Source organism: Corvus moneduloides, chromosome 3 (genome assembly GCF_009650955.1).
Source record: "Corvus moneduloides isolate bCorMon1 chromosome 3, bCorMon1.pri, whole genome shotgun sequence".
Taxonomy (NCBI): domain Eukaryota; kingdom Metazoa; phylum Chordata; class Aves; order Passeriformes; family Corvidae; genus Corvus; species Corvus moneduloides.
Window position 1 is genome coordinate 6445568 of NC_045478.1, and position 20896 is coordinate 6466463.

The 20896-nt window shown below is 40.2% G+C and overlaps 1 protein-coding gene across 2 annotated transcripts in view; it reads right to left on the reverse strand.

Moving 5' to 3' along the window:
* Positions 1 to 673: 673 nt before the first annotated feature.
* PTCHD4 (patched domain containing 4) overlaps positions 674 to 20896 on the reverse strand; it is a 92322-nt gene continuing 72099 nt past the window's right edge. For both annotated transcript variants that reach the window (XM_032104345.1, XM_032104344.1), the window contains exon 3: positions 674 to 13139. In XM_032104345.1, coding sequence (XP_031960236.1) covers positions 11506 to 13139 — 1634 coding nt within the window. In that variant the 3' untranslated portion in view covers positions 674 to 11505. The remainder of the gene's footprint in view (positions 13140 to 20896) is intronic.

Sequence of the window (20896 nt, forward strand, 5' to 3'; positions counted from 1 at the left end):
TGAAAAAACCCTTTTCATTCTCTAGGGTACTTCTGTAATTTTGGGTGAAATCTGCATCCTCCCTCATGAAAATGAAACTAGCACAGAATCAATACAAGCAGAAATGGCAGGACCTAGCTCAGGACAGGAGAAATAGAATCATAGAATCATGGAATGGTTTGGGTGGGAGAGACCTTAAAAATCACCTAGTTCCAACCCCCCTGCCATGGGCAGGGACAACTTCCACTGGACCAGGTTGCTTCAAGTCCCATCCAACCTGGCCTTGAACACTTCTGAAGCATCACTGGCTCTCTGCTTCATTCACCTTGACAGGTGACAACACCTTCTCCCAGGTAAACCTGTGCTAATAGCTATGATGTAATAGAGGAAAATTCTTTTTCCTCTTGAGATAAATCTGTTAGAAGAAGAATAAAGATTTTGTGCTTTATGCACACATAGTTAAATGAAACAAAAATGGTTCAGGTTGGAAAGGACAACTGGAGGACATCTAGTCCAACCTCCCTCAATCAGGGTCCCTTAGAGCATATTACTCAGGATCATGTTCAGATGACTTTGGAATATCTCCAGAGAAAGAGATTCCAAAACGTCTCTCTGGACAATCTGTTTCAGTGCTCAGTCACCCTCACAGTAAATAGGTTCTTCCTCACACTCAGGTGAAACTTGCTGTGTTCTGTTTTCTGCCTGTTTCCATTTGAAAGGAAGCCAGACACATAATCTTAGCCCAGTACGTTCCCTCTTGATGGGGTACCACAGACCAGGACTTCAGGATACAGAGACTTGAAGGCAAAACCCAAAGATTTCCATTTGCACTGGGTAGAGGAAATGTAAGGGAATGTGGGAATTATGTGTCTTTAGAAGCTCTCTGTTAACTCCAGGGCATGCTCATGCACCTGCACTTTCAAGAGCAAGAGAAGAGGTAGCACAGAAGCAGGGGCAGACCTCCAAGCCACGGCACAGCTCTGGGTGCAATGTGGGCAGATCCACTTGGTCTTCCCAGAGATGGTCAAGAAATCCTGGGAAGGATATCCCCATGCCTTTGCACTGGAAGGGCTTGAAATTCCAACTCTGCCACTGTGGGAAGAGGAGCTGAGAGCTGCTGGGGTAGTGAGGAGCTGGGAGAAGGCTGAACGAGAAAGCAAGAGAGATCTCAGTGAGAAAGGATCTGTTGGCAGGAGTGTTTGGAGAGGAATGGAACCTGATTATGTTCTGGGGAGACCATTATGTCGCCAGCTCCGTCTGGGAAATTGAAACATTTGGTTGCATTTCACACAGCTTCAGGGCACCTGTAAATTGCCTATCTGCAGATAATCAGTGAGGGACCATATGCCAGCTCAGGGTTGCCAGTTCCCTGGCTCTGACCCACTCTTCCCAAGTCCTGAAATGCCCTGTACATCTTGCGAGGACAGAGGTGCCAGTTCCTGCTGCTGCCCAAGGTCTTAGCTCCACATTTGCTTTTAAGAGAAACCTGTTCATTTCCTCTAAATCTAAATGTAAGGCAACAGGCACCTGACAAAATGGTCCTGTAATATGGATTAATACTGAATATTTTCCTATTGAAGAAAGGGGAAATTCTAATATTTACGAGTAACATATTTTATTGAAGATTTCAGTCTTTAAAAGACATAAGTATTTGGTACAGAATTTCAAGCTCAGTAAAAGGCTGTTATACAAATATGGCCATGGTAGAATGTTGAAAAATGTTAACAGTTTTCAGCAACAAGGGAGCTTTACAAGGGAGGAAAATCAATATTGACTTATGCTGTTTATCCATAGCATAGTAAAGTTACCTACACCTGAGAAATCTCAGTAATTAAACATCTAATCTAAATTCGTACCAAAAAAGAAAAAAAAAGGTTAACCAAATTCTGCAGCTTAAAGGGAGGTAGGAAAGCTGACCATTATGGGCTTAAAAAAACCCAAAAAACAAAACAAGAATGCATTAAAATAAAAGGGCAAGTGGAAATAAACAATGGGAAAAAATGACCTGTATCTTCTTTACAGAACCTGCTTAATTCAGGCCTTGTTTTAGTGACTCTTGGCTGCTCACAGCTGCCTTGTTTGTGCTGCTCCAGTCACTGAGCTGCCCTCCTGGAGCCCCAATGGCCCACCCTAATTCCCACCAAACAAATAGAACGGTCAAACTGGTTACTGCCCATCACCCCAAAGCTACTTCTCAGCGTTTTCATTGCAGTTACAATGAACAGAGATGCCTCAGAGGGATGAGTCTGATTTTATGCACGTACCCTCAGGATTATGGACTGGTTATCCCAAACTATTCCCCAGCTCCGGCAGCTGCTGCCAGCCTTGTGCGAGGGCCCTCATCCTAAAGTATCCACCTCAGCTCAAGGAATTGCAGTGCATGTTTCTCTCCTTTGACTGCAGCCTGGGAAGGGACATCTTTAATATCTGATTTTTACATGTCCCTTTCCATCTGGTCACTTTATGGTGCTCCCATAAAGTATTTGCTACAGACATCCCAGGGGAAGAATTACTTCATGAAAGGACACTGTTTGTCATTAGACTCTTAAATGCTTATAGAGCCTGTGTACCTACTGAGTTTATGTTTTCAGGCAAAATTTTTCAAAAAACATTGTTCTTGGAAGAAACAGAGATTAGTTACACTGAATCTTTCTAAGGGCTTTGAGGAAATGTCTACCTTAAGAAGTTCTCTTTCCTTTTCAGATCAGAATATCAGTTTATCCCAGTCCTCAGACTGGAAAAGATTTATGTTCATGTCTTTATATGCATCCTGATGGCTCCACTGAAGCCAATGGCATTATTCACCATGTTTATGACTTGGCAGTTGCATTTGTTTTTTGCACATGTGGAGACTTGATTTCTTTTCCTGGTGTACATAACTGTTCCTTACCAGATGCAGCCCCAGGACATGTGATTCTCCACTTCTGTCCTATTTATGTCACCATTCATATTTAATTAAAAAGCAACAGATAATGTCGTGACAAATTTTACACTGGGCACAAAGCCTGCTTTTTTTTTTTTTTGGTGGGAGGTGTTATCTTTTTTTATTTGCAAAGCTGAATTTAACTTCACTGAGCAATTCCTGTCATTCAAAATAGAGGCATATCCAGCACTTCTCTAGTGTGTCACTTGAAAGAAACAATTAATTACATTAAATAAAAAGTTTAAATTTTTTATTCAAGAAATGAGCTTTAACATCATAAAATACTGTATTCTCATTCTGAGTCAAATATCTTGCTATTTTTTTTCCCGAAAAAGTGCTCAGCAAGGCTTTGTTCTTGCCTGAGTGTTGTATGACTGTAACAAATCACTAAAATGTCCCTGAGATGTCTTACATCAGGGAAATAGAAACCCTGAAAAATATATGTGCTTGGCACGGTTTTTCTACATATTGTGAAATTGCTACTATAATTGTAGAATTTACTATGTTATGGGAAAAAAGGTCTTTTCTTTTAAGGCCTGTTTTTCTGCAAAGCTCCTATTTAACTTGAAGCACAGACATAAGTGCATCCTTATTTAGCTCAGTATTTAAACATATGCTTAAATTTAAAGATGTCCTAGTCCATGAGACTCTAGAATTTGATTAACTAAATCATTTACTTGAGTACTTTGCCAGATGAAGATCTTCAGAAGTAAAAGACCGCTATGAGCATAGGCTGCATTGCTGTCTAAAGTTATAACTTTGAGAATAAATCAAGCAATGTCACGGTTGCTCTGCAGCCCTGAAGGAGGCTGATGTGGTCTGTCACTGTCCATACTATAAAACAGTCCTGTAGTCTAAAAATTGGGTAAGTGTAAATAAATTGTCTGGTGGGAATTGTCCCTGGCACATGGCAGCAGCCAGACTGTGCCCAGGGATTGCTGGGGAGAGAGCTCGTTTTCCAGAGCAAAGCTGTGCCAGGGACTTCTCTAGGTGCTTAATAGCTGTGAAGATAAAATTCCAGTACCTGTGTCATTGCAAAACCTGGAATCTCCTGGTCTCAAGAACGTGCACTCTAAGTTCTGTGCTTCAACTTTATCATGTCCAGGACTTAGGTCAGGCTCCATGATGCTGTTCAGGAGCCGTGTGGCTCTCTGAGGTAGTGAGTAGAGAACGACTTCTTGTTCAGGGCATGATACTGTCCCTGTTTAAGCTTTCAGAGATGGATGAGCCCTCTTTGAAATTCTCACACAGGTACAATAACTGCAAAGCTGACTCCTTGGACACTCTTTGCTTTTCCACCTCATGGTGAATTCAGAACTGAATTTTGCAATGACCTCTTCTTTTTCAGTAGAGGCAAAATCACACATCCCACTAATCCTACATATTTAGTATTTGGGTCTGCATGTTGGGAATGAGGGCTTATGCCTGGGGAGGTACATACTAACACCACTGCTTGGCAAAATCCTGCAAAATCTCCCTTGACATGGAACTGAAACCAATGGGATTTCCTCCAAGAGAATGTCTGCTTCTGGCAGACAGGGTGTTTTTGTAGGTCAGGGATTATCTTCAATGTGATAAGTGTGAAAAAAGTTCAGTCCTTATTGAGGAAAGAAAATAAGATCAGAGAAGCATCAAGTCAGAATTGCAAGATGTTGTGGACTAAGATTTCTCTATTCATAGAGACTTTTACTCTATTTGATTGACATCTCTATTCAAATTCCCAAGTAAAAAATATCTATCCATGACTAAATCTAAAATAGTTCATGTCCTTTTCTCAGACTGCTTATGGAAAGAAAAGTGATACTTCTTGTCCTTTACAGAGGAACTCAGGCAGTATCCAACACATAGATGGGGAGCTGAGAATCAGTCTTAGAGCAGAGGGCTGCCACATTGCCTTAGCCTGGGATATTTCCTCGCTCCAGCAAAAGCTGGGCTAATCTCTTCATGATTTTGCTATGTAAGCAGGGTAGACACTGACATGCTGATATTGCCTACATGGTGAAGGAGACAATTATCAATCCATGTTAGGAATACTGCCTGGAAATCCAGCAGGCTGGTGCAGAGGGGTTGAAATTAAGCAGGACACTGTTGAGGTACCAATCATTTTTCTGTAGTTACGGCTGTATCAGCATTTCCACTAGAATACTTGTTTCCAGAGGTTTGTACAACTAGCCTGGAAAATGTGCTCTGGACAGAAATTTGACAAAAAATTGTTCCAATTGGGGGTAATAATTTCTTTTTGAGGGCATGAGGAAATATCCTTTTTTTTTTTTTTTTTTTTTTTTGCTGAGACAGAAAAGCAGAGAAAAACTAGGCATTTCTATGATAAAAGTGTGCTGAAAAATAAATGCCTAGAGTAAAGGAATCACAAGAAGTAGAAGTTTATGAGATAAAAACCTCATAAAAATGGAAATATAGACTTAATTTTTTTTCTGACACTTTTCTGTCTGAAGAAAGTATTTAGCTGTTTGGGCTCTGTTATAAATTAGTTAGGTCTGTACCACAGGCTGTACTTTGAAGCATTGAAGCATCTTCCATTTATTTCAACAGTTATGCTCCCAGAATTTTCAAAAATAAATAGGGAAATTTTGAAGAGGTTGAGAGCACACAGAGAAGAATAAAGTACAAAATAAGTTAAGCTGCAAAAGGAAGATAGCCTTAGAGAGTGGGGAGGAGAAACTCTGCTTTAATGAGGAAGCAGGAAGAAAATGAGAATAATGTTGTGGACACACTGGTATGTCAAAGCGGGAAACAAAGAGAGCTAGGAAAGATGAACTGCTTCACATTTACTTGTTTTCAGCAGGGTTTTGATTGCCTGTGTGGGCAAGAAAGCCAGCTCCTTGTGCTTGATCTGAACATCCATAACCCATCTCAAATTTGTGGTTAATGATATTTTGCATCGCTAGGGGTAGGATGAGCATCCAAGTTTCACATTGGATCCTTTGCTTTTCAACCATGAAGGAGGTAGAAAGAGATGGAGAAGTGACTGAGTAAAAAAAAAGATTGCATTTGGGAAAAGCCTCTAGGATGAAAAAGAAAGGCTTACAGAAGATTTTCTTTTACCTGACTGCCATACCAGAAGAAGAATTTCCACCTCTCCATTGTTGGGCAGGTGAGGTGATGTGTAGGGCTCTGTAGTGAGAAGTGGGAATCTCTCAAAGAACACCTTAAAAAAGCCCCTAAAATCTTGGTTGGAGTTGTATCAGCTTGTGTTAGCCTGTGAGCTGCTGTGATCACAAATTCCAAGTTACTCCTGGGGAAATGATGAATTCCAGCGCTCAGCGTGGGGTTGGTACCAGGGGTTCATGGTATTGCTGCTCATGAGAAGGCAGAGAGAGAACAAGTGGGGCACGAAATACCTGTGCTTGCATATTTCAGCTCTCACCCACACAGCTCTGTCAGGTAAGGACACAGTTCAGAATCTTCTCCTCAAGGGTTTGTGAAAACAAACATGGAATCCCTCCCTCCCTGTCCATGGAAAACAGGCCATGGAGAGGCCCATACTGAGGTGGAACAACCTGTACTAACTCAGTCTGTGGCATGGTTCATGCAAGACTACAGTGAAAAGAATAATTTTAGGTGATGGATGAGCTGCTTTCCATATCAAGTTTGCTTTCCTGTTCAAATTCCTTTTGCCTGTGTGAGACATTATGAAAGAAGAATAAAAGTCTTATCTGTCTATAATAATTTGGTTACAATACTCTCCAAACAATGTTTCACTTGGTTTCCACTTCACCTTAATTTTCTCAGATATCCTGATCATCAGCATTTAAAGCCTTGTTGGAGGAGAAGCTGCCTCTTTGCGGAGAATCCCTTTTCCCCAGCAACACTACACATCTTTTGCTCACTGACTGCCTAACTTTGCTTCCTTACAGTGTTTCCTAGGAGATCAAATGGGAGCTTGAAGTACTCAAAAACCTAGTGTTGCAATGAAAAATAACTTATTAAAGTTTATAATTACTGAAAAATTAATCAGAGACTTAGCATGGTACTTGCATAAAGACAATAAGCCAGGCTCTTGTCATAGTGAAATATGGAATAACTACTTTGAAATAAATCTTAATTATGCTAGAGTTACTACTCAGTGTGACTTAATTAAGAGTAGAGCAGTGAAAGCCTTTGGGGGTAAAAAAGAACGCTGATTACACAACCACTTGACTGCATATTCTTCCTTTCCCCCTGGTTCTTTTCCTTCCCATCAGAGAGAATTTCAAAACTAAAGTTGTTCAAGGAACTTCAAATATACATTAACACGTGGCAGGTTACATTCTAAATAGAAATTGTTTGAAGTAAAAAGTTGAGAATGATAACCCTGAAGATCATCTCTTTAAATTATGCACACAAGGTACCATGCATCTGGATCTACCTTGACCTTAAAAAGTGCACTGCTTTGTTAGGAAATAAATTTGTGAAACATTGAATGGTTTGAGTTGGAAGGGACCTTAAAGACCATCTAGTTCCAACCACCTGCAATGGGCAGCACACTGTGTGCTGCTCCAAGCCCTGTCCAACCCAACCTGGGGCACAACCAGGGATGGGGCAGCCACAACTTCTCTGGGCAACCTGTGCCAGGCCCTCACTACCCTCACAGTAAACAATATTTTCCTAAAATCCAATTTAAACCTACATCAAGTATGGACTACAGAGGAGAAGACTTAACTGTAGTAAAAAAAGGAAAGACAGAGGAATAGATTAAGGTTAAAATAGCCCACAAAGCAAGGTGTAAAGAAATAGACCTTCACTGCAGCCGCCCGAGTGCAGCATGCAACTATGGCTATAGAGTATAGATAGATATATTGTTCAACAAGCACACCAACAATGTAAGAGGCTCATTTGTCATGGTTTCACTTCTTACCAGACAGAAGACATGCAAAGTCAAATATATCATGGCAATAATTCTGTTGACTTCAACAGAGTTATCTGAACAATGAATTCAAAGCAATATACTTTGAGGGAATGAAACCAAACCAAGCAGGAGATACACACAGGGTTCTTGGAAGATTATCTAGACCATATATAAAATCAGACATTAAAGGAATATGCACAATATTGCAGGGGATTTATGGTAACTGAGGAAAAAGGTGTGTAATGAAGATCCAGTATGCTGCATGTATCAGTGTCAAATTGCTTGGCATGAGCTATGTTGCTTTCTTCACAGGTGCTTATGCAGCTCCAGTTGAACTGAAAAGGTGCTGTAGAATAAGGTATAATGTACTGAAAATAATTGAAAGAAAAATAAGCAAAATCAAGTGGAAGAATTAAAAAAATGTGGATTCTCCATCCCAAAATTATTCCAATTTTCCTTGCTCCACAGAGACTGATGTATCTGCAGAAGTAACAGCTGCACTGGTCTTTTTTGGTGGATGTGGAAACTGGTTGACAAAAATAACAAAATGACATCCATGGAAGATCTGGTTTGTTTTCTGCTTTACTCCTGTATCAACATAGAAATAAAAACCTTCTGGTCCCAGTGTCTGATCAATGTATTTGGTACCTATTATACAAGTGCTATTGCACACGTGTGACACTGAGAGGGGTTGGTTTGACTCCTCATCAAACTCTAGTTCATTTGTGTGAGCCCAGCTTTAATATTGACATCTTCTGATGTCTTGGCTCACTATCTTCTGCTAAGGGAATTCCAGATTTTTAAACAATCTGTTTTGCATAAAGCTTCATAACCAAAATATATAATTTGAGCTGAATTATTCCTGGGATTTATCTCTAAAATTGAAGCTTGGAAGGCATGGTTATAATCTTTTCTCTTTCTCTTGATATTTTGTCATTTTAAGTGGGGTTAATCTCCCCAGGTCTGGATGAATCTGCATTGCTGCTGTCTGTGTTTGGACTGATTGCGCTGAGCTTCCTTGATCACCAATGGACAGAAATCTGCATTTTAAAAAACCTCATTAATTTACTCCTAATATACAACTATAAAATGGATCAGAAGTGTCTGTCACTCTCTTATGGCCATAAAGGAAGTTCAGATATAAATATCTCCATTGCTAATATCTGAAGTTAGATGAGATGAATCCTGGCTTTGATGGCTTTGGAAAGTGCTGTTTCCCTCAATACAATGCATGACAGACATCCCCGGGATACATATGGGCAGTACAAGAGAAGACCAGGAATTTCCCAGGTGACACCCCCAGAAGTGATAGCCAAGGGTCACAGTGCTGCAACAACCCAGGTTTTGTGTGGGCAGTGGAGGAAATCTAAAAAGAGGCATGGGAAGCTTGACATTCACAATGGAGTGTTCAAAATAGGATGGATATTGCACAATGCCATCAAGATGCAAATCAAGGTCAGTAAAGCCTTCCCAGTTAGAGACACATCTGAGCCATAACCCAACATTAAAACATCCCCTGCTCCTAAACCTTACAGAACTATTTACTGAACTATCAGTCCTGTGTCTGGCCCTCGAATATTTTGGGTCAAACCAGCAACCTTGATCTAGCTACCCCTGGAGTTTAGGCTTCAAATTCAAACTTTGGAAGCTTTGCCTGTCTAGAAAGTTTCTCTCTCTCTAAGACATGTTGCACTCAAAAGTTTCCTCGAACAATCCAGAGTTTTGACCACTCCTAAAACACAGAGGTCATTTTTGGCAAATGATAAATGGCAAAGTACAGAAAGTATAGAGAAGAGGTGAAATTGCATTCCTTGGAAACAGAAGCAGCTCATGAACATTAGAACTGGCATTCAAATGGCTTTTTTTTTTGTACTGCAGGTGAATTTTTCTGGCTCTCCATAACCATGAAACATGGAAGATGTGAGACATGTCACGTAGCAAAGAATTAACATCTTGCAGAGAGCTTTTTAGTAAAACATATGTACACACCCTTGTCAGCAAACTCTGAAGGTTTGAGACTGAGTTATCAGCCACAAATAGACATGTATACACATTTTGGAAGGCAAACAGCTTCCAGATTATCTTTTAAATGTACCCACAAGTAAGACATACAAAGTAGACATAGACGCTCCATATAGTGATATCTTTACATAGTGTCCCCATGGATACTATAGGTTCAGGAAGACATTGCTCATGGAGGATGCTATACCATATTCCAGAGAGTAGAAAGCAAGCCCTTTTAAAATACTGAAAGGAGAGATTGACATGGCAAGCTCCAGTGCAGAACTGGGCCAAGAGCAAACTGAAATGGCTAGATCTGTTTTCATCCCTTCCCTTGGGCTACTGAGCTGAGTAGTTTACAAAGCAGAGAAAGTCATTCATAGTTCTTTACAGTACAGTTTCTAGTGCCACATAGTAACTGTGGATTTACTGCACTCTCCTGTGAAATTTCAACTGCCATAACAAAGCTTTATGTTGCAGATGATCAACACTCAAATATTTAGGAATAATAATAACAATAAAAAAGACATTTCACCCTCTCCTCCCCTTCCCACAGGGGACCAATCTGTCTTCTTACAACTAGGTGTTGATCCAGCCCCATGCAAAGCTTTACAAGGTGGGGTTTTTTTTGTGTGTGGCAAGTTTTTGAATAACATTTTGCTAAAGAAGGGGAAAATCCCACTTCCTGCAGCATATTGCAGGGACCAGCAAACATATCCCTTCGTCCCTTGGACCAAATATGTAATGATAATACTGCGCAGGTGCTCCAGAGCTGACTCAGCTGCTACACGGTCACGTTGTGCCTGTGAAATGCAATCCATCATTACATTTAAAGCGCCTGCTTGATTAATATTCAGTATTTAATGTCAACACCGATAAATTAGGATTCAGAAGTGTTACACTGCAGGAACTGCAAACAGTGCTGCAGTGGCGATGGCCTGGGCTAGTTTTGTGAGATCTGCTCACTCAAGGGGAAATTCACAATTCAGAAATACCAAAATATATGTATGGTATTAACTACCAGCTGTGACCTCTTGGGGTAACAGTGATATGTCACATTTAAAGGAACTAAGTGTTAAATTTCCAAATGGCTATGATAATTTCTTCTCCTATATAAACAGTACCTCTATCCCTTAGCTTTGCCACCCATATTTGCAACAATGCTCTAATTGTGGTGTTACAGGTATACAAGGTATACTGGATTTGGGAAGTACTTTGGCTTAGATAATTTTAAACATTTACTTCCCAAGTGCATAGGTTTCTTCTTAACTAACTTCCTCAAGAAAATAAAAAATTACCATGGCATTTTCAATCTCTCTTAGTCTTGTAACATTTTCTGATTTGAAATATTGTTTCTTTCTCTTCCATGGACAATTTTTTCGAACAAATCTGCCTTTTCCCCTAATGTTTACTTAATGGTGACTCTTTTTTCCACCTTTGCTTCAGTCCTACGTATGACATATTAAGCAATTCCCATTAGAGCTACAGTTTGAGACTCAGGAATACTTAATGGCCAACAGACTCTTCCCTGGTGGAGAATGAGGATTCAAAGGAAACATTTGAGATTATTTCGCTTTCATTATTTTTGTTAAAAAAAGTTTGCACCTTGAGGTGTCATGAATACCCCTTCTTGATCTTCCTTTGCCTTGTCAGACCTGGCCAGCACAAGCAGCTGAGATCTTTGCTCTATTTTCCCTGCATCTCTGTGCAACACTTTTTTAAAAAGAGGATATACTATTATATTTTTCTAAGCCTTTCAGACTGCTGTAACATGATCAGGATTCTCCTGAATCTCTATGCATTCGATCTCTTCTCGTTCCTTCCTTTTGGCCCTTTTCTTTTTCTTGTGGTGCTTTTTGGAAGGTGGGAAAAAGGTTAGAAAGACTGGCAAAATAACAAAACAGTGCAGAAGTGTGCAACTGCCGGCAAGCAGCAAGCATTTGAACAGTGTAAAGGTCAAGTTTGAAGGCACAAAGAGAAGGGGGACCAACCCAATAAGAAAGGAAGAAACGTTCTGCAAAATGGCTGTCCCATGCTCTTGGAGGGAGTTCTTTATGCACTGAGTTCGGGTGTGCTCAGTAGCTAATACAAATGTATAAAGCAGGGGTGCACAGTGATCTATGGCAAAATTCAAAGTGTAGATAAGGCACAGTATAGAAATGCAATCCATGTCTACATTCCATAAGGTCATCAAGCCAAGGACACCCAGCTCTATTGAGGTGACACTGAGAATTAACCAGAAATTTCCCAGAGGGTGGATAACCAGGAAGAAGGTCAGTATTAACACCAGCAGGATGCCAAAACCAGAAATCAGGACAGGCATAGTTACTGATAAACCATAGTGGTCCATGAAAACAAAAGTAGGGTTGAACACAATGAACTTGATGCTCTGTATAAGAGAGAGTGGCCTCAGTTTCTCCAGCAATTCCACCGCTTCCCTCTGTGTGTTTTCACTAGTCCTCGCCACAAGGTACAAACGAGAAGCAATTATGTTGTTCTCATCTCCAGCTTTGGAGAAAATTATGTCATTTTTGAAGTGCTGGAACTCTGGCTTTTTTAGAAAAGAACTCTGGAGGATGCTGATAAACTCACTTTTGTTGGTTGCACTGATGTTACCCACTCGAAGGTATTGGTAATACTGTTCAATCCAGGACATGGTGTTGAACCCCTGGCTGAGTGTTTTGAGGTCTTCTTGCACAGTACCATTCCAGTACTCCAGAGGTTCGTAGATGTAGAAGCCTATCACAGGGCTGTAGTTGCTGAAATACTTTTGCTGTATGAGGGCATAGGAAACGCTTGGGGACTCACTGGCAAGAAGGTTGATGATGTTGGCTCCATCATTAATCTGTAAGCACCCCATAAAGGAGAAAGAGGCATAGATGAGATACAGTATCACCACAAATGGCTTGACGTAGATATTGGTAATCCACTCATTGTAGTGCTCTCGGAGGAAATGCTGGATAAAGTGGTGCTGGTATGGGTTGGTCTCATGGTGAGAAGTGTGCTGATGGCCATCGTTCATCATGGTCTGGAACCACACAGGTTTCCGGTCCAGGTATTCTGCCGAGGGGATTTTACAGCAGAAGATGCTGTGGTACCGGTTCTGCTCCAGCTGGCCAGCAAAAACCAGGCAGGAGCCAAAGAAAGAGAAGATGTAGAAGTAGTTCAAGAGGATGGAGACACACATGTTCTGGCAGAAGACTTTTACAGCTTCGATGTTGGTGAAGGGGCTTGCACCCATGCCGAAGGCTATGAAATACAAGGAGCTTGTCATCGTGTAGGAGACCATGACGTCTGAGTAGGCATCTGCTACTCTGTCCTTGAAAGGCAGATTCTCTCTGGTCCGACGCCATCCTGAAAGGAGTTCAAACACTCCTTTGGTTCCATGACCTAAAATGAGAAAATGAAGTTTATATGTCTGCATATATCAAGGGGGGGTCCAATCATCCCCCAAGTGTTTCATCCTCCAGCAGTAAAAAAATTTTGTCTGCTGAAATTTGTTATGTTTTTGTCACCAGTTAAGCAAATGGAAAATTGTGAAGTGTCTATCTAAAGCTAAATACCAGATTCATCTGCAGGTGCCTAAATTAACAGGCCTGATATTCTGAGACTCTCCATGCTCAAAAAAAAAATGAAGACACTAATTGATTTTAATGGACATTGAATTAGTTCCCAAATGGACTGCAAATAAAGGAGAACATGAAGTTTGGTTCAGGTCTGGGGTTCATTCTAGAAATTCCTTGTGTCATCCTACTACATCTTTCAAGGTTTAAGGGCTTCAACTTGAAACAGTTAAAAATACAAAGAGTATTTTCTTCCAAAGAGTATATTTTATAAAGATTATTTGAGAAATGAATGGGTGTGACCAAGAATGGGACTACTTGGCTCTTCATACAGGACAAAGGAAAAATTATGCTGTAAGTACAAATAACCAGAATAATTTGTGTCATTATTCTCTGCCTACTGAGTGAAATTGGAACTTCTCAGTGATAGTACATAACTTTGCACACTGTATGAAAATTGACATGTTGGTGGAAGTGATGGAGAGAAGAATACTGGCTAAGCCATTGTTCCACATTAATTGTCTAGAAAATGTATGGGTTTATTTTCTCTGGTTGTCTGTGTCTCTCTCTTTACTATCCAGAGCTCCTCCTGGTGACAAGGAATTTCCTTAGCTCATGTGAGAGGACACTCAAAAAAGTCAGATGTGGTCAGTGTTCCAAGACAGGTTCTGGCTTTGTATTCCATTCCTAAGTATTTTAGGGATATGATTTTTTAACAAACTAAAATGTAATACAGACTCATTTTCATTTTATTTGTCACAATCACACTCTAGGAAGTCTACAGCTATTAAACTTTATGACAGAATGGTAAAACGGAAGCTAATCTTACTGGAAAATATTAACAAACAAAAGTTATGTATAATGTGTACATATTCACATATGTGTATGTTGAAAAGAATATATACACACGTGCACATTATTTTCTTTTTTTTTTTACCATTAGAGAATTTCAACTTGGGGGAAAATAAAAAAGCTAAGATTCAAAAAAAATCCATCCAAAATGGTTTGGTTTTCAAATTACAATTAAATTTGGCTTTCAAATAATAATTAAAACAATTAAAAGCACAAATTTTAATTTGGATCAGGAAGTGCAAAATTCTCTGCACATTGGATCTAGCCCTGAGAAAATTCTGGCCAATGTAAGGAGACACACTACTGAGCAGAAAAAGAAGTAGATTGCAGATGCTTCTGCCTCTGTCTGTGGGCCTTCACCCTCTGTAGTAAAAGAATTGCATGAACCAAAGCAGGCACGAAGCAAATTTTCTTGTATCAAACCCAGAAATATGACAACAGGAGATTTGCAAATAATAAAGTGTGTGCAATGAAAGGTCTGTTGAGCTTGTCCTTAGATTTAAATTGTTTGGATTCATACAGCTGCTTATGTTGCCCAAAGCAGACTCCTGACAGCTGTTCTAGACAGGGAATATTACAGCATAAACTGTCAGGTTCTGTGAATGTTACCTGCTTTACTGCAGATCTGTGTCCCCAGTGCAAGATAAACACACAGTATTACAGAAGTCTTGCAGTTAGCAAAAGGCCTGTGTGGAAATGCTGCTTTCTTATGAACCAGCATCTCAGTTCAGGAGGGACCTCGAATTCCCTGGTAAGTTTAGGGTGAGTTGTTCAGATTCTCAAGGCACAGCTGTCTTGCACACTGTCATTTTTGGGCTATCAAGCAGAAAGGATTGGCTCCTTCATCTGAGCAAATCTGCAGAACCAAGTGACTAGAACGCAATTTTTACATGTTTATAGGAAGTGTTTAAGTGTCTTGCTGGGTGTGGCCCAGGCTGGCTGGTCACCACTTTGAGTGCATATGTCCTGGCATGGCTTAGTTTAATGGTACAGGAATCACAGCACCATTTAGGTTGGAAGTGACCTTTAAGATCATTGAGCCCAACCATTAACCTAGCACTGCCAAGCCCACCACTAAACCATATCCCTCAGTGCCACATCTGCACAGCCTTTAAATTCCTTCAGGGGCAGTGATTCCACCACTTCCCTGGGCAGCCTGTTACAATGACTGACAACCCTTTCCGTGAAGAAAATTTTTCTAATACTCAACCTAAACCTGCCCTGGAGCAACTTGAGGCCATTTCCTCTGGTCCTATTGCTTGTCACCTGGGGAAAGAGACCAACCCCCACCTGGCTGCACCCTCCTGTCAGGGAGTTGTAGAGAGTGAAAAAGTTCCCCCTGAGCCTCCTTTTCTCCAGGCTGAGTCCCCTCACCTCCCTCAGCTACTCCTCATCAGACTTGTGCTCCAGACCCTTCCCCAGCTCCGTTCCCTTCTCTGGGCATGCTCCAGCACTGGAAAGAGTAAAGCAATGTTCTACCAGCTCTATCAACAATTAACAGTAATATGGACTTATTCCAAAATCTCACTTCTCTATCCTCCTGCAAGTTCATGTTCACAGTTGCACCTTTGCCATTTTTCAATTGCTATTAATTTATAAGTGTTAGCATATCACATTCTCAGTGATGACTACCTGAGTGCATTTAACCTTGGGGTAGGTACACAATGATTTGCAGAGAGGGGCTTTATTGCCAAACACGTGTGGAGAACTACCCAAGAGTATGCACTAATGTGTGTGCCCAAATTCATGATAACATTCAAAGTTAAAACCCTGTAATTAAGCTCTAGGCTTTTTTTGCAAATAAAACAAATAGTGTCTTAAGGGAAAAATTATTGATATTTTAGCTTTTTTGAGTATCAAAATTGGCACTGATTTTCTCATGATTGTTATTATACCAATGTCAAATTTCCCCTTATTCTCCTTTTACAAGTAACTTCAGTTCTATCACACAAACAGGGGTATTGGGGAATATAATGCGGTAATTCCCTTGCTGACGTAAGAGGAAATCTTTGCCTGATCGGTTTCCCCATGTCATTACTCTGATACCAAGTTTTCCAGTCAGCCTGTGTTGCTCTCCCCAGATAAGCAGGTCTATTCACTTCTCCCAACAAGGATACATATCTATTTTTCATGAACGTTTTCTGACAGTTCTCGGGATTCAGACAACACAGTCACTCTATAAAATTCTGTTCCTTCAGCTTCATTCCTAATGCCACAACAACATTGACAGTGGAGTTAAGTTCACTGACCAGTTCTAGGAAGGTTCAGAGGGTCTTTGGCTCTGGGTCAAAACTGCCAAGTTTCTCTGGTACTAACATGACATGAACGAAGTACAGCAATTTTTTATTTGCTGGACAGGCAATGGCCTATGACTGCTTTAAAGGAAAGGAGACAAGAAATTTTTATCCCGTTGTTTGTGAGTGTAGGAGAGCAAGTAAGGGAGGCTGCAGAGAAGATGGAAATAAATAATGCATTTTCTGCCTCAAATTTAAAAACAAAAGATTAATTATTAGCAGATATTTAAAATAAACTGGAAGAGAATAGGGATAGAAATAAAAACAGTGAAATGAGAGATTAAAGACCACTTGATTGAGTTAAATTCTTTCAACCTGGAGAAATCAATTAAAAGTTAAGCCAAGACAATCTCTGAACAATTAACAGTCATCTCAGGGGATAAATGTAGATGGGACGGTCCAAGAAGAATGGAAAGAAGCAGCAAAGTATCTATCTTCAAAAAGGAGAACTGGGGCACTGTTTTGAAATGGGGCATGATTTTTTAAATTGAATCATAGAAAGATTTGTACTGGAAAGGACCTTTAAAATTACCTAGTTCCAGACTGCTGCTGTGGGTGACAACATTTAAAAAAAAAATTGGAAAAAAATAGGGTGAATGCCCTGGAGAATAAAACCAGCAAACAATGGCCTGTTATTGGTATATGAAAAGCATAAAGAGAAACTGAATGAATTGGACTTTTCCCCCTTATAGACTGGAATGCCAGTGAGGACTCAACAATATTCAATATAAAAAAGGTATAATAAGGGCAGAAATCAAGTCTATCTCATTTCTATTTCTGAAAGAGAAGATATCACTGGTTTCATTTTCAAAAAATACCCCAAAAACCATTTAGATTAGATATCAGAGAAAAAAAAATCTTTCTCTCTTTAAGCTTCATTAAACTCTGGAGCACACTATCTAAGAAGGCCGTAAAGTCGTTTTCATTGCAAGTCTAAAGGTTAGATTAATAAATGTTAATGTAGGCACCAGGTGCAGGCAGAAAGGGGCCTGGGGATATTGGACTGAACACGAGCCAGCAGTGTGCCCTGGTGGCCAAGAAGACCAACGGCATCCTGGCCTGTGTCAGGAATGGTGTGGCCAGCAGGACCAGGGAAGTCATTCTTCCCTTGTACTCGACACTGGTGAGGACACACCTCGAGAACCGTGTCCAGTTCTGGGCCCCTCAGCTCAGGAAGGACATTGAGACGCTTGAACACGTCCAGAGAAGGGCAACAAGGCTGGTGAAGGGCTTGGAACACAAGTACTATGAGGAATGGCTGAAGGAGCTGGGGGTGTTTAGCCTGGAGAAAAGAAGACTCAGAGGTGACCTTATCACTCCCTACAACTTCCTGGAAGGTGGAGGTTGGTCTCTTCTCCCAGGCAACAACTGACAGAACGAGAAGACACGGTCTTAAGCTGTGCCGAGGGAAATTTAGGTTGGATGATAGGAAAGAGTTTTTTACTGAAAGAGTGACAAAGTTCTGGAATCCTCTGCCTGGGGAGGTGGTGGAGTCACCATCTCTTGATGTGTTTAAAAAAAGATTGGATGTGGCACTCAGTGCCATGATTAAGTTGAAGTGGTGTCAGGGCATGGGTTGGACTTGGTGATCTTGAAGGTTACTTCCAACCTGGTGATTCTGTGATTCTGTGATCCTGTCAGTGCTGGGAGGCAGATTCTGTTCAGATTTCTAAGGTCTCTTACTTTTGTACCATCATACCTAACTCTGTCTTGAGATAGTTTGGAAATTTTAAGCATGAAAACCAATCTGTCTTCGGTGTTTTCTTAACCAAAGAATGCCCATTCAGCATTTAGCTGTTGCTTCTGTCCCAATCAGTCAGCTTCTTTGGATAGGAATTCGATCTGCGTTTGTAGCTCCACATAGTACCCACTGATACCCCAGTCTGAAGCCATGAGGCTCTGCTGGAAGGAGAGCTGCTAGCTGCTGACAGCTTTTATAAACTTTCTAGGAAGGAAGTTCAGGATGACTCTGCACTTTTTTTGCATCAAGACATAAGATTATTTGCTGCAATAGGTGATTGCAGTCAGTGTGGTGATAACCTTGGTGTCTACATTATATTTCAAACAAACAAAAAAAAAGTCTTAAAAGTGCCATAGCACAGCTTTAGTCAGGATTTCTGCACTGAGAAATGAAAGTGTTATATTCAGTTTTCATTAACATCCACACATGTAACTTGCTGTTTATACAAAGGACGAACAGGCAGCTTTCTTTTAAATCATAGTGGTGGGAAGGAAGTATATTTTTACATAATAATTCTTTGCCATGAGTCTACTGGAAATAAACTTTACATTATTTTGTCTAGAGGAAAAACTGTTATTTTTTTTTTTTTCCCCTGGGAATAGGCAATTCATGTCCTAGAAAAACTTGTCTAATTTATCTAATAAATCCCCCATAATAGCAGGGACCATGATCGTTAGGAGCGTATTGAGGTACAGAATCATGGAATCATAGAAAGTCTTGGATTGGAAGGGACCTTAAAGACTATTTAATTCCAACCCCATTCCGTGGGCAGGGACACCTTTTAGAGCACGTTGCTGGCTCTTTACACTCTCTTACCCAGGTTTATTGATTTGAAAACACAGGCCATTTTAGAGAGTTTAGGTTCACATCATCACTTTTTTTACAGAGGAAAAACTTTGCATCTCAACACACTGCAGTGTAGAATGCATTTGTTCTTGTGCTAAATCACTAATATTAGTATCACTCATATTTGTACCCCCACTTACATTTAAAAACTGAAGCACAGAGATTAAGCAAATTTATCACAGTCACCAAGGACTGTCTGCATCTCAGGGAGGGAAGAAGCAATAGAAAAAATTATTAAACTACTTCTTTATAAAGAGTCAGTAAATCCTTAGGGATTTGAATGCAGAATGCAAAGAATACTTGAAGCTCGATCATACTTTAGGTATCAGTAGGAAATGTGTACCTTAATCTAGATCCCATTCCATAAAGGTAAATCTCAGACAATGCATCCAGCTAAGAAGTGGACCCTAACCACAACTCTGAGTAAAGTAATTCCCAGCTTGATTAAGAAGAAGGAAAAGATAGAGTACATTTTTTAAAGCTAATCTAAAATGTAGGTAGGAAAAAAATGGTTTTACTTTCACATCTTTCTAGGTGCTTGTAAAGTGATTGTAATTGAATTGTTCATATAGTTGGGTTGTTGACCATTTCTTCTTCATTTAGTTTTGCCTTGACTGTTGTGCTGCTTTAGTGGTAACTGGGAGGGTCTGATGAGGCAGCTGAGGGACCAAACCACTCTCACAGTGGTCACTGGTTTACTCTTTCTCCAGAATCTTAGTACTAGAGGTGAAGTCAGACCTCATCCTACCAGTAAGATGCCTGGGATGGTTCAGACTTTGGGGATAGAGGGTCTAACTGTGGAAGTGATGCACTGATGAGTAGCATTGTCCAAAGGGAGGAGCGTCCTTGAGCCATTGGAATTTCCAGTGGTATTATAGTATTTACATCTTCTGAATGTCACAGAGCTTGCAGCAACTACTACATAAAGTCCAGTCAAGATCTCCTGCTCAATCTCCTGCAGAAATTTTGTTTTCACTAAACCTATACTTCTTTATTTCATTTGGTACATGGTATTTTGTGATATTTAAAAGCATTTAAACAGAGAAATTAAATCCTTTCCAAGTCCATTCTCCTGTGAGGCGACTACATGCACAATTTGTTCTCTAACCAGATTTATGCAGAAATGCTGACAGAGGGGTTTTATACACTGCTGTGCCTTTCTCTCTTGAAGAGTGTTCAGGGTAAAATTCTTCTTTTAAGTAACAGATCCATATCATAATAAATTGTCTAATTTACAAAGCTGGGTTTTATAGGAAGAATGTTTAACCAAGAGCAATGAAACCTCAGCCAGCTGAGCCATCATCTTTAGTGACAAGCACCTCAGGGAAATCCCCAGTGCTGCACAGGAGACTTCATTATTGCTAGATTTTAGCGCTTCTGATAAACATAGAAAATGCACTTAAATCTGTCACAAATATCATCAAGGAAGTCAGTTATATTTAATAGATATTTTGATTTCCTTAAAAATATTTCTGTCAGACTATGGCCACTTTGCCATAGGCCTGAACACATCAATGACTTCCAGCTTCCAAATTTTGGTGTATCCCCATTACAATATGAACTTCATTTAAAAAGTAACAGTACATCATGGGGCATTCCTGTTAAATATACAGACTATGCCTTCATGTGTACTCCGAGCAATTGTATTTATTTCTGCTTGCATGAGCATTTCTGAAAGCCTTTTAAATAATTCTGGGCATTTCCAGTGAGACCAAAACATAAAAGAGTTGGTCTCTTCATGGGCATTTCAGTGGAGGCTGGCAGACAGCAACCCCATGATTGAGGCTGAAGAGCAGTGAGGAGAGAGGCAGACATTTGATTCTGTCTGGAGCTGGCTGTATAATTGCATTT